Here is a 25,191-nt window from a genome sequence, read left to right on the forward strand (position 1 = left end):
AATGCAACATTGTCGTAAAGAAGGTTAAGTAGGAAATCCAGACGCTAATTGCAGAGCCCTAGCTGGTGGTGGAAGTGACATCACTGGACTATAACCGGGCCCGATTGGAAAGCAGAAGGGATTTTATCGTCTTACCCCCAGAAGTCCATATGTTTTTGACCGACAAAACAATTGGAATGTGGTGTTAGGTATTTGGTATTGCTACCATGGTGCCTTTAAAGCCGATGGTCAGTTTGCGGAGAGAGTTGGAAACAGTCAGTCGCAGGGATCGGTTCTAGTCAAAGATGGATTTTAGCCAGGTTCTGGATAGGTGCGGCAACTACGGAAGGTTCCAAATATTGCTCCTCCTGCTGTATGGCTACACGAATATTCTGGGATCGCTGCACTACTTCTCCCAGACCCTCATCACCTTTACCCCCGAGCATTGGTAGGATTCTCACCTACCCAGCAAAGGAAGACCTCCGACTGGATAATGATCTATTCCCTCTTCAGGTGCTCCCATGTTGATCTTGAAGGGCTCAGCATGAAGGAGCTGCAAACTGTTTATTCAAACATATCCACTCCCTCCTGCACTCTTCTGCTGGGCGTAGTCAACGGCACGGGCGTGGTCGCTGAGGAAGGTGTGTGCAAGGACTGGATCTTCAAGCGGGAGAATGGCTACGAAAGTATCACCACTGAGGTATGCAAATACACTGTCCTCTAACCGATAGAGTTATTAGTGTTGATGTACAACCAGCTCAAGTGGGTCTGCGGCAAATCTCACCACTCTGCGGTGGGTCAGTCCTTCTTCTTTATGGGATCTGTAGTGGGTACCACAACCTTTGGCTACCTCTCGGATCGCATCGGTCGCCTGCCATCCCTGCTGATGGCCACCTTGTGTGGGGCCACGGGCGACTTTGCCACCTCCTTTGTGTACACTCTTCCCGGGTTCGCCATCTCCAGATTTGTGTCTGGCTTGTCCACGGATACCATGTATTACCTCATGTACATCCTGGGTGAGTTCGTTAATGAAGGTGCCATTATAGTATTTTAAGTCACTTAATTTAAAACAATGTTCCTTTCAGTATTCGAGTACTTGAGCCCCAAGAGCCGAACCTTCGGTCTGAACATCATCCTGGCAGTGTTCTACTGCTTCGGACTGGTTACCTCGCCCTGGGCCGCCATCTGGATTGGTAACTGGAGGCGCTACCTCTGGCTGGCCTCGCTCCCCGCCCTGGGAGTGCTCATCTACCCGCTGCTGATCTGTGAAAGCGCTCAGTGGCTGCTGACCAAGAAGAAGTATGACGAGGCGGTGGAATGCCTGAAGCGAGTGGCCAAGTTCAATGGTCGCCAGGTGGAGGACTCCATGTTTGTCGAGTTTGTCAAGCACTATCGCCAAAGGACAAAAGAGGAGTCGGCGATCAGCAGTCAGGAGGACAATTTCTTTGCTATGTTCATGACACCTCGCCTGCGCAGATTTACGCTGACTTTGCTGCTGAAATCGTGAGTTTTATTTTTTCACCATTGCGAGGTAATATATTTAAGTCATTCCGGTCCTTTAAAGTATATATTTTCAAAAAGATATGTAAACTTTGACGCCCCAAAGTTATATTCCTTTCTTTTAAACCTTGAAATTGAAGATATCAAAGATATTACATTTTAAATGGACTTCAATGATTGATCATTTCGCTAATCTTTAGTACATATGTATTTCTATTTTTCTTTTTCATTGTGTTTAGTGTTATTATAACCCTTTCGTGCGATGTGGTCAACCGCAACATGGAGGGCTTGGGCAGTTCGCCCTTTAAGCTCTTCTCCTTTACCTCGATCGTCTACCTCCCCGCCGGAGTGGCCATCCTTCTGCTGCAGAACAAAATCGGGCGCAAGGGCATGGCCTGTGGAGCTCTTTTTGTGGGCGCCATTATCACTGCGGTGACTGGGTTCCTGATAGCCCACCTGAATCCCACGGACAACGCCCTGCTGCTGGCAATAATGGTGGGCTTGGGTCGTTTCGGAGCCACCGTCTCCTACGATGCGGAGATCCAGTACGCGGCGGAGATCATCCCGACGAGCGTACGGGGACAGGCGGTGTCCAACATCCATGTGGTGGGCCTGGCCTCCAGCTCGCTGGCCTTCTACGTGATCTACCTGGCCCAGTACTACAAGCCCCTGCCGTCGATCTTTATCAGCTGTTTGATGTTCTTTGGCGCCGGTTTGTGTCTCACCTTGCCGGAGACTCTTAACAAGTACTTTATAATTGAGAGACTCCATTCACTTTGCTAAACTTTGCTTTTCTACCTTCCAGGAAGCTGCCCGAAACCCTGACGGACGGAGAGAAGTTCGCTAAGAACGAGAGCTTCCTGTACTTTCCCTGCTTTCACAAAAAACAAGAAAACACTGAGTTCGAAACTGTCTAAGAAAAGGGGAATTTATTGCTCATTGCCTGTCATCTAATAAAACTCCACTCGAAGACTGATTACACCCAGTATTACCGAAAGTATATGTTGTGACTTTGTATCGTTAAGAACAATAGACGAAGGCAGAACAAGCTGGATCTAGAATTATAGTATCGATAGGTAAATATTTAACATGGGTTTTATAATCACAGGAAAATGCATCTAAAAATTCGATTAAAAAGTAATTTAAATTTGAAGAGGAGCAGTATAGAACCAATGAATCAATGAAATTAAGAAGATAATAAAATAAAAGTAGCCCAATAATTAACATAAATTTTCTTAGGTAGGGAAATGCAATTAATTACACTTTATAACCAAGAGTAAGCCTACTTTTAATGTGAGCATTTTTCAATGCCAAAATCAACTCAAAAATCATAATAACTACGTAGAATTTCACCCATGGGCAATTGCCTGATTTGACGTCACTCATGAAGTTGTCGCTATAATAACCGTAAATAAACAGCTTTGCATGTTGGCAATCACAGTGCCCAAAAATCTATATTTATCTCCTCGTCGCTGCAGTTCGACCCTAACAAAGGCCTATCATTTTTTGCTTTTCGCAGTCACAATTTATTTCTTACTTGCCCAACGAAAAATCTGAACTGTAGAGCAGATTTAACTGTAATAGTTGACATTATCAAGAAGTAATTATCCCTAAAAAAGGATAAAACATTAAAACATTTAAATTTTACATCAGAACAAGAGTATTTTTTATCGGAAAAATCAGTAATGAGTATGCCTGAGTGCATACAGTCTCCGTGTATACGTATCATTCATATATTGTGCAATTTCGTTTTCGCAAAAAATACGACTGCAGGCAAGTCGAAAGCCCCACATCAAACTTTACTTTCGTTCCGTGCGGTTGACATCGCCATTTCGCTCGCGAATCGCGATTTGTCGGTCAGTGACTACACAGATTTAATCTGTGGCAATTCATTAAATCGGTGTCTTATCGCGAGTTTCGACATTGTCCTTAACAAAAAGATGTGCACCTTGCATCTTAAAGTTAGTCTATCTCAGGTGCGACTTCTGGAAATATTGAAATATTGACTTTTGTGTTGGAATAACTTTAATTTCTTGATGTAATTGAGCACATCTTACAGGGGGAGTTTAGCTTCTGCTATTATTATCTCTCTGATATTTTTAGAAGTTTAGTTTAATGCTATTAGAGATGATATCTTTTGATAGCTGAATGATAACAACATCCACTTTTATTTGGAACTGCTAACGGTGTACACAAAATGTTAGTTTAATATCCAAACCAGGCTTGAAGCCCGTGGCAGGTTTAACGGTCTAGAGCCCGTAAACGTCCAGTAAAAACAAAAGCAAATGAGAGTATATGACGAAACGCAGCAGCTGTCAAACATAATCTACCGGAATTATTTCTGATCTCGGTCTGGCAAGAATTGCCGAGCTCTCTAATTGGTTTTGCCAATTAAGCAAACAAAATTCAACGCGGGCAATTAAGTGAGTCGCAGATGCAGCGGCGAAGATGAGGACACGGTGAGCGGCGTGACTGGATGCTGGTGGTGCGAAGTGCTTGAAATCACTATGCTGGAGGTGGACAAGATCCTGGAGAAGTGCGGCGACTGCAGCCGGCTTCAGCTATTGATGCTGCTGCTCTTCTGTTTGGTCAATGTGTTATCGGCGCTTCACTACTACTCCCAGACGATCATCAGCTTCGTTCCCACGTACTGGTGCGTATGCGTGTGTCCCCCACGTCGTATACTTAACGCATTACTCATACGCCCAGGTGTGCCGACGACTTGCCCGCCAACTTTGAGTCGCCGCACACGTCTAGCTGCCTGCCACTGGGGCAGAATAGCTCCAGCACCTGCCACAGCTACGGCTATGAGCTGTACCTGGATTACCAGAGCTTAACCAGCGAGTTGGACTGGATATGCGGTGATGCCTGGAAGCTCACCCTCGGCCAGTCAATGTTCTTCGTGGGCTCCGTGGTGGGCTCCATGGTGCTAGGCTACCTCGCCGACCTGGTGGGACGTCTGCCCATCCTGATTGTGGCCAACCTGATAGCCATGACCGGCAACCTGCTGACCATTTGGGGCACCAACCTGACGCTTTTCTGTGCCTTTCGCCTAATCTCGGGCATTGCCACGGATAGCAACTTTGTGATGATGTACATTCTGGGTAGGTTATATCAGTTAAAGAGTTATACAAAATACATACCATATTTCTCCCTTGCCCAGTTATGGAGTACATGCGTCCATCTCTACGCACCCTTGGCCTGAGCATTTGCATTGGCTTCTTCTACTGCTTGGGATCGATGGCGGCACCCTGGATCGCCGTGCTCATGGGCAGCTGGCGGGATTTCCTGCTGGTCACCTCGCTGCCCCTGCTGGTGGTGCCACTATTTTACTTTATTGTCCCAGAGAGCATTCAGTGGCTGATCTCCAAACAGAAGTACGACCAGGCAGTGGTCTGCCTAAAGCGAGTGGCCCAGATCAACGGGCGGCGGGTGGAGGAGAGCGCCTACGAGGAGTTTGTGGAGGAGTGCAAGTTCAGTCAACAGAACCAGAAGGCCTCACCGCACCTGCTGCACCTGTTCAAGACACCCCGCCTGCGTCGCAACACGTTCATCCTCTTTTTCAAGTCGTGAGTAGTCTGCGCTGAACATGATTCCCCTAATTCCCCCGATCCACCCACTCGAGCAGCATGGTCATCACCCTCTGCTACGACGCCGTCTCTCGGAACGTCCAGGGCCTTGGCATTTCGCCGTTTATTATGTTCTCGCTGAGCGCCACCGCCATTCTGCCGGCCTGCCTACTCATCATCGCTCTGCAAGATCGCATCGGACGCAAGGCAATGGCCTCTGCCTCGCTGCTGCTGAGTGGCATTTTCATCTCGGTCACCGGGGGCGTCCTCTACGCCGCCTCCGCCTCCGACAGAAGTGAGTTGAATCCGATTGAGCTATAGATGCGCAGTAATTGTCTAGCTTAAGACTGAAATTTATAATAAGCTCACTAATTTCTTAAAAGTATATACATATGTATATACTTTTTAAATTTTAATCCTATTTAGCAAACATAAATTTCTCTCCTTGCCTTGCAGCCACGACCTTGGTGGTCAGCCTGTCGGTGATCGGTCGCTTTGGGGTAACGGTGGCCTACAACTCGGGAGCCCAGTACGCCACTGAGCTGATTCCCACCTGCGTACGTGGTCAGGGTGTGGCTGCCGTCCACGTGGCCGGCTATGCCTTCACCTTCTTCAGCGCCTTCATCCTATACACGAGGAGCATCTTCTCACCTCTACCGGAGATTATCTTGGGCCTCCTATCGCTCCTGGGGGCCTGCCTATGCCTCTTGCTGCCTGAGACGCTCAATCGCACGCTGCCCACATCGCTGGAGGATGGCGAGGATTTTGGCAAGAATGACCGCTGGTATACCTTCAGCTTCCTGGACAAGCGTAGCCCATCGGCCACCACGCTGGCCACCCAGAGCGCCAAGATGCACTCGCAGTCGACAGACTCGTCTGTCTACTTTTGAATATATGAATTCCGTAGCTTTCATATGATGGGCAGGGGTTATTAATAACCTAGAATATAGATGCAAATAAAATAAAACACACCTCTAAATAATTTGTTTAAGAAGCTTTTTCTAAAAATCAAACAACAAACAAAGAAAGCCACTTGGTCTGAGAGTATTGTCCGGTGCTAATATACATATCCTTTATAGGAATTACATCCCTACCTTTACATCACACTTTGAATTTTAAATTAGCCTGTGGAATTTACTTGAAATCCGAACAACACTTATGAAATTAAAACTGAATTATATCTACGGAAAATTATAACAAAGTGTCCAGAACCCTAAGTGCCTGTAATATAGACGCGACATTGTTTGAGCAGACTTACCTGTTTCTATTTGCCAGACAGCTTCCCTTTATCCACCCCGTTAAACTCCCATAAAGATACGCCGGACAAACTTATGCTCAGCGGGCGTCATTTTTAGGTATACAGATCCGATCCCATGCGACCCGACCGAAGCTCTCCACACGCCAACAGAAGCCAGACGTCGGAAATTGTTCAAACGCCTTCTTTCGCGAGATAAAACTAGCAGCGATATTCACTGTTTGCAGTGTATTAGCGCGATGTGGCCATATAGTGAGCCCTCCGACTCGGATTCGGAATTGCTCTCGGGTTCCGATCCAGATTCGGGTATATACCCACCTGCTCGGAGCGGTTCGGCGGCATCAGTCGCTGGTTCGCGATCGCAGCAGTCTCGCGTAACAAAAAAAATATGGATCTCCAGAGCGTCCTGGAGAAGTGTGGCAACTTTGGCCCCTACCAGATACTGCTCCTGGGCCTCTACGGATACACGAACATAGTGTCGTCCTTTCACTACTTCTCGCAGACCCTCATCAGCTTTACGCCCCCACACAGGTTTGAAAAAAATTATGAAATTCGTCGCCACTTAAGCTATAAAAATTGTGAATTCCACCAAACAAGTGACGTGTGGTCCAGCTTGTACGAATTTATTGCAAAAATAAAACAAAACAATTGTAGAAATACAATTTACAACTTACACTTTTCCTTTCTAAAGAAAAGTCTATTAACTAAGTAAAATAATTTATAACTCTTTTGGTTAGCCTACAAATATTTTTGAAGGGATCTTTCCTTAAACTTCTTTAAATTTTGCAGTCTCTTAAAAAACCTATCTAATATAAATTTACCTATACTTTGTTTCAGATGTTCTGTGCCCTTAAAAGACCTGCCTGAGAACGTCACCTTGCTGGAGGTGGATTCCTGCAGTGTGCGCCAGTTCGATAGCGATCTGGTCTTCTATGAGTCCAAGTGCCAATCGTGGGAATTCGCCAGGGAAAGCAACTACGAGAGCATCACCACCGAGGTAAGTGCTCAGCCCAAAAGTAGGAAACACTTTTCGAGACTAAACACTTGCGTCCGGTATATTGACAACAGCTGGAGTGGGTGTGCGACGACGCCTACAAGCTGGCGGTGGGTCAGTCCTTCTTCTTCATCGGCTCCGCCCTGGGCAGCATTTTCTTTGGCTATCTGGCCGATCGCATTGGTCGTCTGCCAGCCTGCGTCCTGACCACCCTGACAGGTGCCTTCGGTGACTTCTTCACCTCCTTCGTGAGCAGCCTGCCTTGGTTCTCGTTCACGCGCTTCATCTCTGGTCTCTCCATGGACACGCAGTATGTCCTGATGTACATTCTGGGTAAGTGAGCTCAGTCTTTAGACTTCAAAGACGCCAGTGCTAAGCGTTTTCCTTTCAGTCTTCGAGTACTTGAGTCCGCAGCACCGCACCTTCGGTCTGAACATCATTTTGGGGGTCTTCTACTGCATCGGACTGGTGATCTCGCCCTGGATGGCCATCTGGCTGGGCAACTGGCGCAGTTACCTCTGGGCGGCATCTCTCCCAGCCCTGGGCATGCTGATCTATCCCCTGTGCCTCCACGAGAGCGTCGAGTGGCTGCTGACCAAGGGAAAGTTCGACAAGGCGGTTAGCAGTCTGCGGAGCATCGCCAAGTTCAACGGGCGGCATGTGGAGGACTCTGTTTTCGACGAGTTCATAAAACATTATCGCGAGAAGCTCAACACCGCACAGAAGACATCCTCGGACACATTCATGGGCATGCTGAGGACTCCGAGGCTGAGGAAGTTTACCATTATTCTGCTAATCAAATCGTAAGTGGAGGCGCTAAAGAGTCTTAAATAAGCTCCCAAACTCCCTTTTCCTTCGCCACAGAATGATCATCACCATTGCCTTTGATATCCTGAGCCGTAATGTGGAGGGCGTGGGAATCTCTCCCTTTAAGCTCTTCTCGTACTCGGGATTCTGCTACTTGCCCGCTGGCCTTACCATCATCCTGTTCCAAAACAAGATTGGGCGCAAGGGCATGGCCTGTGCCTCGCTCTTCATGGGGGCCATCATCACGGCGACCACTGGTTACCTTGTGGCCATCCTGGATCCGGCGGACTACTCGATTCTCTTGGGCTTCATGGTTAGCCTGGGCCGATTCGGGGCAACGGTGGCCTACGACGCGGAGGCCCAATACGCGGCGGAGATCATTCCGACCAGCGTAAGAGGACGCGGAGTGGCCAACATCCATGTGGTGGGCAATGCCTTCGCCTTCTTCAGCTCTTACATCATCTTTCTGGGTACCTTTTTCAAGCCGCTGCCCTCGCTGCTCATCAGCTTCCTACTTCTGATCGGGGCGGGCCTGTGCCTGACTCTTCCCGAGACCCTCAACAAGTGAGTGTTTGGACCGGAGGTTCCTCTTACTATTTCCTAGATCCTAATGTATATTTTCCGTTCACAGGGAACTGCCGCAGACCTTGGAGGAGGGCGAGGTGTTCGGCAAGGGCGAGAAGTGGTACTTCTTTCCCTGCTTCTCGCGCAGACAGCAGACAAACAAAGCCGCATCTCAGTTGGAGTCAGCCAACGAAACTACAAAGTAGCCTTAGTAAATGTATAAAGACAGAAAATAAAAACAAATTAAAAATCACAATTAACACTAAGATAAATTTGTACTGGCCTTTTAGGGGGCACTTAAGGCGGCACTTATCCGGTAACGACTTAATAGCTAAAGGTATCGGGCATGGGTGCCAATGAATCTACTCGATTTCACCACATCCGGAACGCATTCAGCGAGTGCTCATGTGTCGTTAGCCGCAGCTCAGACATCTGTTAAGCTTGTTTAGGGTCCAGTACACCTACGTAGTGGCTTGTTCAAACAACCCAGAAGCCTCTTTAGGGCTTGATTTATGTTGATCACGCCGGTGGTTCCGGAACTTTTACTACATGTCCAGATAAGCAAATTCTCACTGCATTTCGGGGGGCTTCGGCTGGCGCCTTCGCGAGCCAGACCTGTAATCTATACTATATATAATCTATATCTCTAAACGGGAACTCTCATTAAAGTGTCAGGCGCCAAACAAAGAATTCGCATATCCGGCTAATCCCTAGGAAAGTACACTCCGTTTCAGGCGTGACTTACAGCACGGCAGCTGCGGCTTAGTCAATTATAAATCTAAGGCAAAGTCAACAAGCCGAAATTTTTCGAGAAAGTCCGTCACTCGGGCAGTTGACCAAGTTAAATGCCTGATAAGCCAGCAATGCCGAAAGACGCAGTTCATCTAAGCCCTGTTCATAAGGGCTTCTCTCGTCCAAGGTCAATGTGGGATGAGTTAAAAAAATAGTTACTCAAGGTGTATAGGAAAGACATCTTAAGAATATGACATTTTCAATTTTACTTGGGTTAACCAAACAGATCATGTGTAGGGTTGTTCGTTCTCCAGTTCGACTGAATGTTTGCTCTGGTCTCAACACCTTATCATTGGCACACACCCCAAAAAACGTGGGAGATACTCGGAGATAGCCTGATCCCATCTCTGTTACTAATTACCCATCCTAATCAGAGGCAACGCCTCTATCGTTGTGCTATACTATATAAGGCATACGCCGGTCCAAGCCAAGCGTCAAAATACTGCGGGCACAGACAGAATGTAGCTGCTTTCTCGCCTGGAAGTCTCAGCGCATTTACAAAGTCTCTTCGCCTTTCTATATAGTATATACTTATACCCAGTGATCCATTAAGGTTCTATTGAGATCGACATGGATTTCGATCGTGTGCTGCAGAAGTGCGGAAACTTCGGCCGCTTTCAGTTTGTCCTGCTCATTCTGTACGGCTACACGAACATACTCAGCTCGCTGCACTACTTCTCCCAGACTCTGATTACCTTTACACCAGAGCATTGGTGAGTCGCCAAATTAAGAAAAATTTGTTAAGTTTGCTTTACACCTTCTGGAAATACCACCCACAGGTGCTCCCATGACGATTTAATGGGCTTGAGTGCCGCCGAACTGCGCTCCATTTACTCCAACGTTTCCCACTCCTCTTGCACTCTTCTCTCGGAGGTGATCAATGGCACCGGTGTGGCCGCCCAGGAGGAGGCCTGTGAGGACTGGATCTTTGAGCGGGAGAATGGCTACGAGAGCCTGACCACCGAGCTGAAGTGGGTCTGCGAAAAGTCCCACCAGCCGGCAGTTGGACAGTCCTTCTTCTTCCTGGGCTCTGTGGTGGGCACCATTACCTTCGGCTTTCTCTCGGACCACATTGGGAGGCTGCCCGCCATGCTGATGGCGGCCATTTCCGGAGCAACTGGTGACTTCATTACCTCCTTTGTGCACACTCTGCCCTGGTTCGCCTTCTCCAGATTTGTGTCGGGACTATCCACAGACACCATGTACTATCTTATGTACATCTTGGGTGAGTTTAGTCTAGGGGACTTTTGGTTTATTTCTGTCTTAATTTTCAGTAATAATAGACCATCTGAAACTGCAATAATATCTATAAATTATTTTAATAAATTTAATTTATATACTTGTCAGTCTTCGAGTACCTGAGCCCCAAGCGCCGCACCTTCGGCCTCAACATTATTTTGGCAGTGTTTTACTGCTTCGGCCTGATGACATCGCCCTGGCTCGCCATGTGGATTGGTAATTGGAGGCGCTACCTCTGGCTGGCCTCGCTCCCCGCCCTGGGAGTGCTCATCTACCCGCTGCTGATCTGCGAGAGCGCCCAGTGGCTGCTGACCAAGAAGAAGTATGATGAGGCGGTGGCATGTCTGAAGCGAGTGGCCAAGTTCAATGGTCGGCAGGTGGAGGACTCCGTGTTCGACGAGTTCGTGAAGCACTACCGCGAGAAAATGAATGAGGAGAGCAAGCTGAACAAGCAGACGGACACCTTCCTGGGGATGTTCAAGACCCCCCGGCTTCGTCGCTTTACTACCACGCTGCTTGTTAAATCGTAAGTCCTTCTCCATGAAGTCTCAAATATATATAATTTTAAAAATCTTCAGAGTCATCATCACGCTATCCTACGACGTAATCAACCGGAATATGGAGGGCCTGGGCTCCTCGCCCTTTAAGCTCTTCTCCCTTACCTCCAGCGTTTACCTTCCGGCGGGCTTTACTATCCTCTTGCTGCAGAACAAGATTGGACGGAAGGGCATGGCGTGCGGAGCCCTCTTGGTAGGCGCCATTATCACTGCCGTCACTGGGTTCCTGATTGCCGTCCTGGACCCCAACGAGAACGCCGTCCTGCTGGCCTGTATGGTGGCTCTGGGTCGCTTCGGATCTACCGTCTCCTACGACGCGGAGATCCAGTACGCGGCGGAGATCATCCCGACGAGCGTGCGAGGACAGGCGGTGTCCAACATCCATGTGGTGGGCCTGGCCTCTAGCTCGCTGGCCTTCTACGTGATCTACCTGGCCCAGTACTACAAGCCCCTGCCCTCGATCTTCATCAGCTGCCTGATGTTCCTGGGCGCTCTGCTCTGCCTGTCGCTCCCAGAAACTCTGCACAAGTGAGTAGAAATATTTTAAGATAAACTCAAGTTTTTTAATAAAAATATCTGATCCAGAAAACTACCGGAGACCCTGGCCGATGGCGAACGCTTTGCCATGAACGAGAGCTGCCTGTATTTCCCATGCTTCCACAAGCGCCGCGAAAGTCTGACCAAGCATGAGGACCTCAAGTCTGAACCCTAGAGAGTGATGCACCTGATATGCGACTACTACTTAATCTACTTGCTAATTGCACAACCTGATGATGGGGCCACCCAGCGACCCCAGTAACCCAATGGTCTGATAGTTATTACTCATGTGAAGGATGCATAGTAATTAAACCAACACCGTTTTTGTATAATACACCTATATCTAACCGTATATATATTCAAAACAGAACTGGTATAAATATATATGATGTACTCCTTTTCTTTCACAAATAAAATGTATACTTGAAATTTAACTATAAGAGCTAGGGGTATGTGATGAGGAATGACTAGGAATCAACTAATAAGGTCAATGAATGGATGTAATTGTCTGATTTTACATTGAGCAATTATAAAATTAATTAAATTAATGGTATCTAAGCTTCCAATGAGGCACTGAAATATTACAAGCCAGTATTTTTTATACTTGATTAATGACTTGTGATTAATGATTGGTTTTAGAACACACATATGATATATGAACAAAAAAATCACACTTGGGATTAAAGTCTCATAATATAATTACTATTAGCAAAACTGAGTAAATAAAGCAAAAAGCTTAAAAAACAATTCAGAAAATAAAGTTAAGCGTCGTTTAAGAGGATTGCAGTAGCTGTTTCCGTTATATCTTGTGTCCATCGTTGATTTTAAACATATAGAAATATCCGATGTATAAAAAAGGATCTTCAACACAATGAAATTGAATTTGATTTGTATATTTCACATTTTTTGTTTTCTAAATTTAATTAATTATTATCAGTTTTCTTAATGGTTCTCATTTGCTTAAAGAAATCAAAAATAGAACATTCAGTTACTGGCCTAAGTAGTATCGCACTTATGTACAGTATATATAGTGTATGAAAAACTCTTACGTTACGTATTCAATTGGTTTAGTTAAGTGATCTTTGTGCCGCTTAAGTGTTAACTATACGATTCCATCTTATACACAATCAGCGATTTGGAAAAACAATCAGTTTCGACAGAGTTAAATGTACAGCTACTCCCTAGGTCATTACCAGCTAGAGAAGGTATAATATATAAGTATATATAAAGTTATATAATCGGGTTCACTACACAAATAAGAAAAGGCTTCCGCATACTGAGCACATTTTAGGGCCTCCTGCTGGCCACAGTATCCTGGGGTTTGGTCCGGCGAGGATCTCTTGGGGCTTTGGGTCTTAAGGTCTAGGCAAAAATTGGTTAGCTAAACTAAGATCTACTGATCTGCCCCCTCAGTGCTTGGCGTCCTTTAGGGCCTGCTCCTCGCGATCGGCGTCGATCAGGGACTGCTTGCGCTTTCCGTTCGAGGAGGACTCCATCTGCTTGGCGTCGATCAGCGAGTGCTTGCGCTTGTACTTCTCCAGCTCCGAGTCGGACTCCTCGTCGTCGTGACGGTTGTGCAGACACGGGAAGTCGAACATGCGCTCTCCCTTGCCGAACACCTCGCCCTCCTCGATGGTTGTGGGCAGACTCCTAAAGGGTAAAATGAAATTTTAGTTATGTTTATTCTAGTAAAGTCACCTCCATTGGTATACATAATGTATCCTGGCTGACTACTAACCTGTTGAGCGTCTCTGGCAGCAGCAGGCACACAAAGGAGCCAGCGAAGAAGAGCACGCCCAGGATGATCGAGGGTGCCGCCTTGAAGAAGGTGCCCAGCCAGAGAATGTAGGGCGCTAGGAAGGATGCCGCGAATCCGGCCACGTGAACAGCGGCCACTCCTTGGCCTCGCACGCAGGTGGGAATCAGCTCGGTGGCGTACTGTGATCCCGACTCATAGGAGATGGCCACTCCGAACCTGGCGGCGATTGTGAGGCAGGCCAGTAAGATGGCGTTGTGGTTGTGCTGCTGGTAAGCAATGGCAATGCCGGCGGCGGCGGTGAAGAGTCCACCGACCAGCAACGATCCTGAGGCCATTCCCTTGCGTCCGATGCGATCCTGCAGCAGGACCAGCAGGATACTCGAGGGCAGCACGGCCAAAGCGCTGAGCGAGAACATGATAAAGGGCGAAATGCCCATGCCCTCCACATTTCGGGAGACGGCATCATAGCACAGAGTGATTACCATGCTGTGGGAAAATTATTTTTAAAAAATTAGAAACTTAAAAAAATGCACAAAATAGTTAATTTGGCGAAGGGCTTACCTCTTAAAGAACAAAATGAGGGTGTTCTTGCGCATACGCGGCGTCCTGAACATGTCCAAGAGCGTGGCATGCTTCTTGTCATCGCCGCCCTGCATCTCTCGGGTCATCTGGCAGTGGCGCCGGAACTCGTCGAAATCCGCCTGCGTCACCCGGCAGCCATTGAACTTGGCCACCCGCTTAAGCCGCACAATGGCCCCGTCAATGTCGTTTCGTGTGACCAGCCACTGTGCGCTCTCCTGCACCACAAAGTAGTAGAGCACCACCAGAAGGATGGGCAGCGAGGTGCAGGCCAGATAGATCTGCCAGTGCCCGGCCAGCACCGCCAGCCAGGGTGTGAACACTAGACCCAGGCAGTAGAACAAGCCTACGGCCATGTTGAGGCCCAGGGTTCTCATGCTGGGCCGAATATATTCAAGCACTAAATCGGATAGTTTAAAGGCTCAGTAATTATAAATAAAGAATTATAAACGGTAAACCCACCTATAATGTACATCAGATAGAAGTTTGTGTCGGCGGCAAGGCCGGAAATAAAGCGGCAGAGGGTGAATGTGGCCACGCTCTTGGTAAATATGGTGGAAAAGTCGCCAGCAAAGCCGCAGAAGTTGGACAGGATGAGGGCGGGGACGCGGCCGATCTTATCGGAGAGCAGGCCGTAGAAGAGGGTGCCCACCACAGAGCCGATAAAAAACAGACTTTGGCCAATGCGCGCCTTGTACGCCGAGTCACAAACCCAGTTCAGCTGCAGAAATTTAAATAAAAAATGATTAGTTTTAGGCATATATAATAATATGTTAAATAGCAGACCCACCTCTGTGTTCATGCTTCTGTAGCCAAAGTCATAGTTGTAGATCCAACGCTCGCAGGCCAATTTGCTGACCGTAACGTTGTGCCCGTTGATGTCCTCCAGTCGGGTGCACGAGGGATTCTCGAACTGAGCGTAGATCTCTCCGATCTCCTTGTAGGTCATATTCACTAGCTTATCATGATAGCACCAATGATCTGGCACGAAACTAATGACTGTCTGTGTAAAGTAATGCTGCAAGGGAAATTTTATATTTATTTATTTATGTGCTTATCTAAAAGCCATCATGATCAACTCACCATCGATACGATGATATTTATAAACCCAAAGAGGGCGAGTATCATGAATTGGTAGCGATTAAAGTCGCCACATTTGGCCAGAATCTGATCGAAATCCATGTTGAGGTGAGTGTTGCACTGGAACTGAGTGAGTTGAGTGCTGGCTGGTTAGGGTTTTTTGTACTATGGATGCTTGTGACGATGTTCCTCGAGCGCTGAGGAGATGAGTCAAGGCCAACTGCCAGCGGAGTTCACATGTGTTTTGGTATCACAATTTATTGTAAATAGTCACATTTGCTGCTTTGGCTTAGTCTGCAACAAGGAGAGTGTTTTCACATCATTAATTGGGGTCATTGTGCCTTTCTCCGAAAGCTAAATATGCATTATTTATTCCGTTTTTATCTAAATAAGATTATTACTGTTTTTTTAGATCTAGACTGAATAAATAAAGCGACGACAAAGACCTCTAAGTAAGTCTTTCCACAAACAATTTGAAGGCATACCCATTTCTTTGATTTGTTTATACATAAAATATTTGAGGTCTGCCAAAAGTTTACTTAACACCCAAAAGTGAGCAAAAAGAATGAAAAATTTGATATTTATAACATGTCTATGATCAATACTGATTAACTCGCTATTTTATTTTTGAATAGCTCATTGTACCCAGCCACGTTCTGTCATCAATTTTCCTATAAGTTTTTCCTGCTAATTGGCTCTAAATAATTGTAATACTCAAATAAATAGGATCATTTAGCACGTTGACGGGGAATTTGGCGAGAATATCAATTAGGAAATAACATTTGCCCAACGAGGTAGACAGACATATGGGGCAAGATAAGCTCCCGGCTACCGTAGGCTAATCCGGAGACCGATGATAACCAACTGCGATCAGACTTTGGCCAAACATCGTTCGGCATGTTGAACGAGCTGGAAATTAAGGTCACCGGAGCGGGTTCCTCCCCAGCCAGCCAGCCAGCCAGCCAGCCGGTTACATGGGCTTATCACGGCTGGCAAAATATTTATATAGGCGTTCATTTAGATAAAACCCCGAAAAAAGGCACGCTGGGGTACTGACTAATACTTCCACTCGCGGGCACGGAAAATGAGACTGTTGTCAAGTACAGCCATCGACTCTCAATAGGGGCCCCCAACACGTGTGGAGTGATGACGCTATAGACCTCGTAATGTTCGACTAGATTTCTCAGAACCGTTTTTTTTCTAATGAAGTTTAAATGGGCACTCGACAACGGCGTGTCTGATCCTACAATTTATGATTTACATCTTGGCGAAATAAATGAATAAATTGCGGAGAGCTTCGCGCATATTTCGGGCGACTGCAACTGGTTTCTAGTTTAGTTTTCCACTCTCGAGAGGCGGGCTCTGTCCAAGAACCGAGCAGCTTTTTTGTTAGTTTTGTATGAAATTGAAACTAATCCAAGGTTCCTGCTGATTACACATTATACACAAATCTTGTCAAGTGTTGCAACCACTCAAGGCTGGGCCAAAACACATTTTAATTGATTTTAGAAGCTACAAACACCTTTTGGATTTTTGTTTTCAATTAATAAATCTGAAATTTTATTTACCTCTTTGTGCTCGGGTCTGGGAAAATGGGGAAACTCAGACCACTAATTTGTTTACGAAAGAACCAGCAAAGCAGAAATTTAAATTTAAACAATTCTTGCAGCGTAGAAACAAGCGTTTTTCTGCGACGCACCGCAAACAAATATATAAAATATGTATTGTTGTTTATGTATTTTCCAAATACTTTTTGTATTTCAAAGTTCAATGGCTCTGTCCGCACACGCCGTGGCCAATAAAAATGAAAACAGTCAACGGCGAGCGATGTTCAAATTGTTTTGTCTATTTGGATAATCACAAAAAGCGAAAACCAACGCGCACGCTTGACTTGAAGTAAACACAAACTTTTTCCGTTTTTAAAACGCGAGCTGATTTTGTTTTCAAAACTTTTTTGTTCTTTTGGCCTTTGTTGCTGGGCTTTAGCGCTTGGCGGAACCGTTTAGGCCCGTTGGGACGAGCTGGCCAGAGCTCGATTAGTTGCGATGTGTGTCCGCCGAACGCTCCTCACAAACTGAGCTGCCTAATGCCGACGATTGTTTATTAAAAACGCCAAACAGCTGTTCCGCTGCTGCGTCGTCGAGCGCCAAAAAAGCAGCGACTGCGGCGGCAAATCGAATTCAACAGGGTACAAAAAATGAGTGAAGGGGGAGGGGGACTGCCAGAAACAGGTCATAATTAAATCCAAACCTGTGAAAAACAAACAATTTGCCAGGCCAAGCTCGAGATTTGTGATTTTTTCGGTCTTTTACGAGCCACCACACGGCGTATACTTGATTGGATTCGATACGATTTCATTTGATTTACATCCTCATACTCTCCACCCTTGTGATCGGATTGTGGCGCATGCAAAGGAAATAGCCTTGCTAATTATTTAAGCCAACTACCCCGCCCACCCCCGTCCGCTGTATTTTATTAACTCGCCCTATAAATAAGTTTAGCCTATCGGTTTCATTTGGGTTTATATCTGTTGAGACTATTCGCAGTGTAGCCCGGATTAAGCAATTTCTGCGAGCGACACTCTGATAATGCAACATCGAAGGGGAAATTCTTGGCTGATTCACTCCATTACGATTATTCTGGTAATTATTCAACACAAACTTAGTGATTTGGTTTGAGATTTTGTAATATGTACTAATTTATGGACTTTTTTGGGTCGCTTTCTTTTTGTTATGTCTGTTATTTTTGGATTTTTATTTATTTACAGATGCATACTATTTTTAATATTCCATTTTGGCAATATTTTAAGCGTATTTTTATTTTAAACTTAAATAAATAATAGAAACTCTAAGTTTCAAGAGAGGGTTTTATAGGCATTCTTTTGTTCAGGCAGGAAATGTGCTTGGTAATCTCAATTTTTATCATTTCAAGATCTTGGCCATAACCACAAAGCTACTGTCCTGCTACTTTTCTTAGCTTTTATCCGGGCATAAACAATATTAAGGCTGTATTAAAGATTAATGTAGAAAGGAGAGTTAAACAAGCTAAAAGTAAGGTTTCTCCTTAGCCAAAAATAAATAAATAACGAAATTGCGTAGCTTATCACTAAATAGACAAGATATGATAGCGAAAGTGAACGTGTGAACTTTGCCTTATTCTCGGCTAAACAGAAGACAAACCTCAAAGATGTTGGGAATTTCTAGAAAGCATGATTAATCAACATCGTCGTGCTCTTCCGCAATTAGTAGACGACAATTTATTACACACTTGAGGAGCCGTGGTGGTAGCCAACACTCCGTATACAGTAAGCCATGAATAAATATCAATTTGTTGGTAACACTAATCAGAAATCAAAGCTCACGGCTAATGCCCTAATGCAATTAAAACCCAATCAAGTGGGTAAGGCGAGTACACGGCGATTAGATAATGCCCAATTTCAGACGTTGTAGCCCTCAAGTAGCCGACTTCCACCATGTGCTAACTAGCGATTGAGTACCTGCCATAAAATCGGGGTGCGTAGCCGAAAAACTCAATGCCATAACACAGAAATCGGGTTCGATCTTATCGCACTTTCCCCGCGCAAAAAAAAAAAAGAACACAACACGTGCTGGTCTCTGTTGCTTATTTGGGCAACTGTACCTCCGCCAGATGGATGATCTTTCAACCAGAGACACCAAAAAAAGTATTTATGGTTCTGGCATTGCACTCTCCTTTGTCTGCCACAAGTAAACAAAGAAACAAAGAGACTGTAGGGCTGTCTGTCTTGGCCCTTTGCAAACAACCGAACCCATAGTGGAGAATAAAAATGCTCTAGCAACGCTCATTACTCATCATCGCTCATACGCCCCGTTATCCGCGGTTCATATGGGGATTTTCACCGAATTCAATGACTAAGCTGCATTTATATGTTCCGCGATCGCACTGATACCCTCCGGCTAACTTTAACACATACTCGAAAAACAAATAATAAAAAAGCATCAACAAATCGAACATCGAATCAAAGGCGCTAACAAATCGGCGCTGGGATTCGCGACCACCACCTTTGGAAGCGTATTAATTCTTTAGACTAATATTAACAGCGCCTAGATTATGCTTATGCAAAGGTGTTGGCCTAAACGGAGTATATTTGCCATTAACTACCGCAACAAAGCAAATATAGGTGAGGATTTTGGTGCCTGGCAGCCAAAAAAAAACTAATTCTGATCGATTTCATTCGAACAATTTTTCACACTTTACTTGAGTTCAGATCCTTTTGCTTGTAAATTTTTTTGTTAAATATATTTCATTTTTTTATTAGTTTTCGAGGAAATTTAAATACTTAAATTATCTTCTAATATAATAATTTTTTCTGTTCATTTCCTTCACATTTAAGGTCCTTGAACCGTTTGAATTTGTGGTTTTCCTTTGGTGATTTTTTTAGCACGAAAAATCTAAAATTCGCTTGTACCATAAACACTGTTATTGCGTATATTGGGTCTTTTTTTTTCACACACACTTGCGAAATATTTCGAAAATGGATATTATAATAATAGCCATCAGCGACTGAACTTACTAATTAAACAATTTGTTATGAATTTTACATTTCGCGACTAACTGTAGCGATGCTTTCCGCGCTGCTCCTGGCAAGTGAACAACGAGTGAGTGGAAAACCGCTCTCTGCCGATTTTCTCTCCCTATCACTGCGCCTTCGATCAGCTGTTCGCGACTCGCTCGCGATCTCTGCTGCCGCCCGCGTGAACAATTGGATTCGTTTTGACTTCAAGTTCAACGAATGTTGTCGGTTTTAAATGCTTTCGCGTGCCAGCAGAAAAGTTTTGCTGCAAGCTGCACGCTGTAACTGTAACGTAACTGTAAATGAGTGACGGATTCTTGGCTCTGCCGCTCGCTCGCTCTCTCCCTTTTGCTGAGCACAGATGCATCCACTCGCATCCCCAATTTTACAGAGAAAGAAACTCAAACGTTAAAATAATGTTTTATAATTTAATTCAATTTTTAATTAAGAAGAAACTTAGTAATTAATTCATTTTAAAATTAAATGTTATAAAACTCTTAATAATTTGATTTAAAAAAATAAACACGATTTCTTTTTCTCAGTGCACTCATTCAAGTTAGTTTACTTAAGCTTAAGCACCCTACTCTACCCTGCTAGCATCGAATTTCCCTTCTGCGAACCTTCAATTGAGCCGAATGTTTGCCTTTGTTTGCCGCTGATTAAGCTTTTATGACACCATTTCTTTTGTGTGGGGTGCAAGCAGCTATTGTCATTCCATGAATATCCACACAAAAAGATACAAATATAAAACTGATGGCATCAATTAGAACGCTGGGCGACAAACGCCACCACATCAAAGTGCTTTAATGGGTTAACAATACGGCGAAGATTGCCAGATGGGATTTACTTGAATGCGGGAAGATATTATATTATGAGAAAATAAAGGGGTGTTTGCTTTTTGGTATATCTTTATACTCTAAAATTACGCCGCAGAATCGGGCCTATAAAGTTATTTTGTGAGTAATGCCTCCACGACCTCCAGTCGAAGCACATTGCTGAAGGCCAGATTAGATAGATTGGGCTTGGGAGTTACACGAAAAAACCGGAACACATTGTCCGAAAATTCGAAAAGCGTGTCCGAGACCACTACCGAAACAGGGGTGGATGAAAAGCCCCGCAGATCTGAGTTTTAAGAGGACTCCATACACAGAGAGAGGGGCTCCCCGAAAAATGATAAAGCTCACTCGCTCTCTCTCCGGCGGACTCACTCCGTCGCTCTTTGAGTTGGCCATCCGATCCGGACTGGTTTGTGTCAGTTGTAACCAATTATGAGCACGGGCTCAGCAAGAGCACTTTTCGTTACGAGTCCGATTCGCATTCGCAACTCGTACAATCAGTCGACTCGTACAATGCGGCGTATGCTCGACGAAGGCGAATGGCGTCAGCAGTTTTTCAGAACAGCGAAATTCCATTTCAAACTTCAATGGCCCGCAACAAGTGTCGTAAAGTCAGGCCTCCATAAATTCCCTAATTTGCGGCTCTTTTCAGCTTTCTATCTTTCTGGACCTTTTTAAGCTTTATAGTGAGAAGATATTGCCCATGTGATACCCAACATTCTTGGCAAACAACATGAAATTCAATGCTCGGAACGTGATGGCAGGGCCTGAACTCGGAAAGAAAGTCACCAGAAAAGCCTTGATGTGTGTCTGTCACGGAACAGAAGAAACAAAGGCAAAACTTTATCAACAATTTACAGTCAATGTTTTTTCTCCCGTTTTACCTGGGGAATGCTCAGAGATTATAAATCAAACGAATAATCGAAATGTTAGGTCAAGAACGCGACAATGTAAAAACAAAACAAAGAAAAAATGTATATTATTAGTTGTAAATTTGTTAAATTAACCATTTCCCTTAATTAGTAAATCTAAGAAGACTATCCTTGATATACATAAATTAATGGAAAATTCATATAAAATAAATAACATTTTGAAAAGAGGTAGAAACAAAAAGCTATATCGAATATACCCCTCACCTAAACCCTGTAAAGACCATAAAAAATTACGCAGAGTGGAAAGATCCAAACAATAATTGTCATAAAATTTCCCCTACAAGTTCTTTGACCCACTCAACCAGCGCGTCCCCATTTAAAGGAAGCTCGCCAAAAAATGGGGAACAACAAACGATCAACTTCGAAAGAAAGCTATTCAATTGCTTGGCCAAACATAAACACAATCATCAATTGTTGCATAAACAAATCGATGAATGAAAGTGCCGACTCACCGAGAAATGCTGGGCAATTGGATCGAAGTCACCCGAGGAGGCTTCTGCGGGCTATGCAAATGATGTCACGATGATGCCGTACCAGCATAAATGTTGGAAATATTCCACAGCTCAAAACAAATTGATCAGAGGGTTGAGCTTTTCCGAGCACCCGATCCGGTATGAGTCGGATTGCCCGGCCAGCACAAAGGCCGCACAAAAGTTTACCTTTGCCTGATTGCTGCGAGTACATAGACAACAGACCCCCGATCCAGATCCACACCCAGACACGGTTCCAGGCCCAGGCCAGACAACGCATTAACATGTTATGGCCGCTGACAAAACAGACTTTCGATCGCGAAACACGTTGGGCAACTCTTTCTCCCTGCCAGACACGAAAAAATAGTGCAAAACCCAGACACAGAGAGATTTTTCAACGCTGACCCTCAATCGAAAACAACTGGGCGACAAAAATCAAACAAACAAAAATAAACCAATAGCCAAACGAGCTTGGCAACGCCGTCTCCGGCATAAAAACTTTTAAATTTAATTTTATATAGTATATTTGTTTATCGTATTCGCACAACGCTGGCATACACAGACACACGCACAGCCGATGAAAATGAGTCAAAAACGTGACTTTAATTTTTTTGTTTGTTCTTTAATTTATGGCCCGCATATATGCGCATAATTACTGGTTAATCAAATGGATGTGTATCAGCAAACCAGTTTACTTTGAGCCTCGGCTGGCATCAATCACAGAGTCGACATAACTATCGGCTTGGGTTCGGCATCGGTCAAATGTCATTTGACTAAAGAAACCAGTTACAGACGGCGAAAAGGCCAAACACGTTATGAGATCCGCTGCACGGCGGAGGGAGATTGCTACACGAACGCTATCAAGATTATCTATCCGTAGGAATATGCACGCCCATACCAGATCCAACTGGTTGTCCAGAGATAATACTATAGTTCTCCGTCGATCGCTTGATTTCCTTTCTCTCCCGGCATTGCAAAAACTGTAGCGGCAGCTCAGGTGTAATTGCTTTCCAAGTACTTTGGAGCACTTAAAACCAGCTATTGCACTTCCCCAGCAAAACCCAAGCACTTTGCTCATGAATACCACTTGAGGAAAATATTAAGCTGCTCTAACTGGAGAATTCTTAAAGTTATTTGTTAAGAATTTTATCTGAAACATGTATTCTTTTAAATATTTTCATAGAAAGTATGTTTGATTTACAACTTTTAATTCGTTTGATCGCGTAATCGCTGAACTCAGCATCAACTGAATCTGCATTTCTCTTAAGAACTGTTATTAAAGAACGTTTCTTGTCATCTTGAATCATCTGTGTTATTTTGTTGTTAAAATACCTTCAGTTTTTGTTTTTCTGCCACCCTTTGAGACTGCGATTTCAGCGAATAAAGTTTATATTTAATTTCGATATTACCACCGACTGCTTTCAACTTTCTTTTCATCATTTCTTGTTTATTTGGCTTATGCGGGTATTTATAGAATTTGTGCCTGGTTTAGTTTAATCCCTTAGATGTTTATCAAAGACCTTGTTCTCCTGTCTCTTGTTTAAATTGTTAAATATGAAATATGAAAACAAGGTCACGCAAAGACCCTGAGCTGCCCGCAGAGAACATCTCATTGGCATTCAGATGCGTTCGTGTTTATTCTTCCCCTTTCGCCGGTCCACAATTCCCAATCCCAGAAGCTCCCGTTCGCCACTTTAGAGAACCCACACGGAGCCATTATACTGGCCAAGGCCTGGGGAACGTGTGTGTCTTGGCCGTGATCCTGAAATACTAAATTGAAACCAGTTGGGCGGCTGGGAAATGGGAAATGAATACAAAGGCGCGCCTGCATTCATCGGTCTATTTTTAAAGGGGGACACAATCTCTCCAACACGTGCGCATAAACATATTCGCGGGCATGAAAACATATAACTGACCGAGGGCGATTGCATAAATTTGTTAATTGCTATTTATACGGCCGACACTTGGCGACACATCGACAATAAATAGATCGAACGCAAAACTTTCCACTCGCCTGAGAGAAACTCTCTGCATGCTGCCTCTTCCGATCCGATCGTCGACTGCACTTCAATTGTCGTCAATTAATCGTTTGTTTATTCACACTGCCAGCACATAAGCTGTGGCTGGGACTGGGTGCACTTTGCCACCCCACGAGTCACTGCGAACGGTCCGATAGAGCATTTGCGGAGCGAACTCTTCACTGTTTCATGTATACCCCTATATCTGACCGATTTTCCGCTTTGATTCCTAGCACCGACTGCAATTCGGATTCTGAGATCTTGAGATTCTAAGATTTTGAAATTCCGCGAGCCCGATTTCTGGTTTCCTGAGAGAGCGCCGTTGTGCGACTGTTCAGTGCTCGCCAGGTATTCAAAATAACGGCCATGACTTTGGCAAAGAAAAACTAAAGCAAGTACAAGGGTGTCGGGTGTTGAGACTACAAGATGCCCATTAAGGACTCTGATTTTTTTCTTAGTACAATTATTTATACACTTAAAATTACTACGAAAACATAAAATGTTTTTCAATGATTTATTTGACATTAATCTGAATTCCATTTACTTTGCTGCTAGACCCAGTTGGGAATTCTAGTGCAACGCAAGCAGTGTCTGCAGAGTCCTTTTGTGTGCTTTCAAAAGAGGCGAATACTTATAATCAGATATAAATTTAATCAGTTGTATTCAAATTGACTATTTATATTAAATTAATTACTTAATATTTTAAATTGCCCAATATACCCTTCGTTATTGATGGGTATAACTAGAATTTAATTTGACGTCTTATATATTCTCTCTCGTTCTTGAGCGTTTTTTCTCTTCCTCCTTGTTTTGGTTTTCTGCTCAGCTGTTTAATACTATTCTTCCTGGGTCTTGGTCGTGAATGCCTTATGCATGGCTCTCTTGCAGGGTACATTGCGTAGTCTTTCTTAGGGATGCTCAGCTGTAGGGGAATTTTCCAAGCGTTGCATCTGATAAATCAGATCAACCCCCTTACTGTGATTAACAAAATACTTCTTCGACAGACTGCAGACTGCTGGTCGAATTGGATTGTGATGCGTTACAACGCAATAATCTTGGGGTTGCAGGTAAACAAACAAAAGATATTTAACAAAACCAACATAATCGGAATGAGAATCCGAATTCTACCGCTGGGAACAACCCCCCATTTTCCACACATACGAAAATAAGAG

General features: G+C 44.6%; 5 protein-coding genes across 8 annotated transcripts; 4 read left to right on the plus strand and 1 right to left on the minus strand.

Moving 5' to 3' along the window:
- Positions 1-244: 244 nt before the first annotated feature.
- Positions 245-2,686, plus strand: LOC108081768 (organic cation transporter protein). The gene is made up of 6 exons (XM_017176970.3): positions 245-427; positions 493-679; positions 737-995; positions 1,065-1,482; positions 1,719-2,225; positions 2,285-2,686. Exons 1-6 carry the CDS (start codon positions 285-287, stop codon positions 2,394-2,396), a joined length of 1,626 nt encoding a protein of 541 aa, XP_017032459.1. The 5' UTR covers positions 245-284; the 3' UTR covers positions 2,397-2,686.
- A 586-nt stretch (positions 2,687-3,272) lies between these two features.
- On the plus strand, positions 3,273-5,938 carry LOC108081766 (organic cation transporter-like protein). The gene is made up of 5 exons (XM_017176968.3): positions 3,273-4,132; positions 4,189-4,583; positions 4,643-5,048; positions 5,108-5,343; positions 5,505-5,938. Exons 1-5 carry the CDS (start codon positions 3,987-3,989, stop codon positions 5,936-5,938), a joined length of 1,617 nt encoding a protein of 538 aa, XP_017032457.1. The 5' UTR covers positions 3,273-3,986.
- A 696-nt stretch (positions 5,939-6,634) lies between these two features.
- LOC108081764 (organic cation transporter protein-like) lies at positions 6,635-8,928 on the plus strand. The gene is made up of 6 exons (XM_017176966.3): positions 6,635-6,834; positions 7,141-7,300; positions 7,372-7,630; positions 7,689-8,100; positions 8,162-8,668; positions 8,736-8,928. The coding sequence occupies exons 1-6, from the start codon at positions 6,692-6,694 to the stop codon at positions 8,872-8,874; spliced, it is 1,620 nt and encodes a 539-aa protein (XP_017032455.1). The 5' UTR covers positions 6,635-6,691; the 3' UTR covers positions 8,875-8,928.
- Positions 8,929-9,909: 981 nt separating this feature from the next.
- LOC108081765 (organic cation transporter-like protein) lies at positions 9,910-12,227 on the plus strand. The gene is made up of 5 exons (XM_017176967.3): positions 9,910-10,173; positions 10,240-10,685; positions 10,808-11,225; positions 11,278-11,784; positions 11,842-12,227. The coding sequence occupies exons 1-5, from the start codon at positions 10,031-10,033 to the stop codon at positions 11,966-11,968; spliced, it is 1,641 nt and encodes a 546-aa protein (XP_017032456.1). The 5' UTR covers positions 9,910-10,030; the 3' UTR covers positions 11,969-12,227.
- Positions 12,228-12,670: 443 nt separating this feature from the next.
- LOC108081775 (organic cation transporter protein) lies at positions 12,671-24,124 on the minus strand. 4 transcript variants are annotated; one of them, XM_070286828.1, is made up of 7 exons: positions 24,016-24,124; positions 15,215-15,505; positions 14,922-15,149; positions 14,594-14,852; positions 14,114-14,531; positions 13,532-14,038; positions 12,671-13,443 (listed from the first exon to the last, which is right to left on the minus strand). In XM_070286828.1, the coding sequence occupies exons 2-7, from the start codon at positions 15,311-15,313 to the stop codon at positions 13,203-13,205; spliced, it is 1,752 nt and encodes a 583-aa protein (XP_070142929.1). In that variant the 5' UTR covers positions 15,314-15,505; positions 24,016-24,124; the 3' UTR covers positions 12,671-13,202. The 4 variants fall into 4 exon arrangements, with proteins under 4 accessions (XP_070142929.1, XP_070142930.1, XP_017032479.1 ...); XM_070286829.1 differs by lacking the exon at positions 24,016-24,124 and adding an exon at positions 21,984-22,004; XM_017176990.3 differs by lacking the exon at positions 24,016-24,124 and adding an exon at positions 19,764-19,952.
- Positions 24,125-25,191: the final 1,067 nt, after the last annotated feature.

This window comes from Drosophila kikkawai, chromosome 3R (genome assembly GCF_030179895.1).
Source record: "Drosophila kikkawai strain 14028-0561.14 chromosome 3R, DkikHiC1v2, whole genome shotgun sequence".
Taxonomy (NCBI): Eukaryota; Metazoa; Arthropoda; class Insecta; order Diptera; family Drosophilidae; genus Drosophila; species Drosophila kikkawai.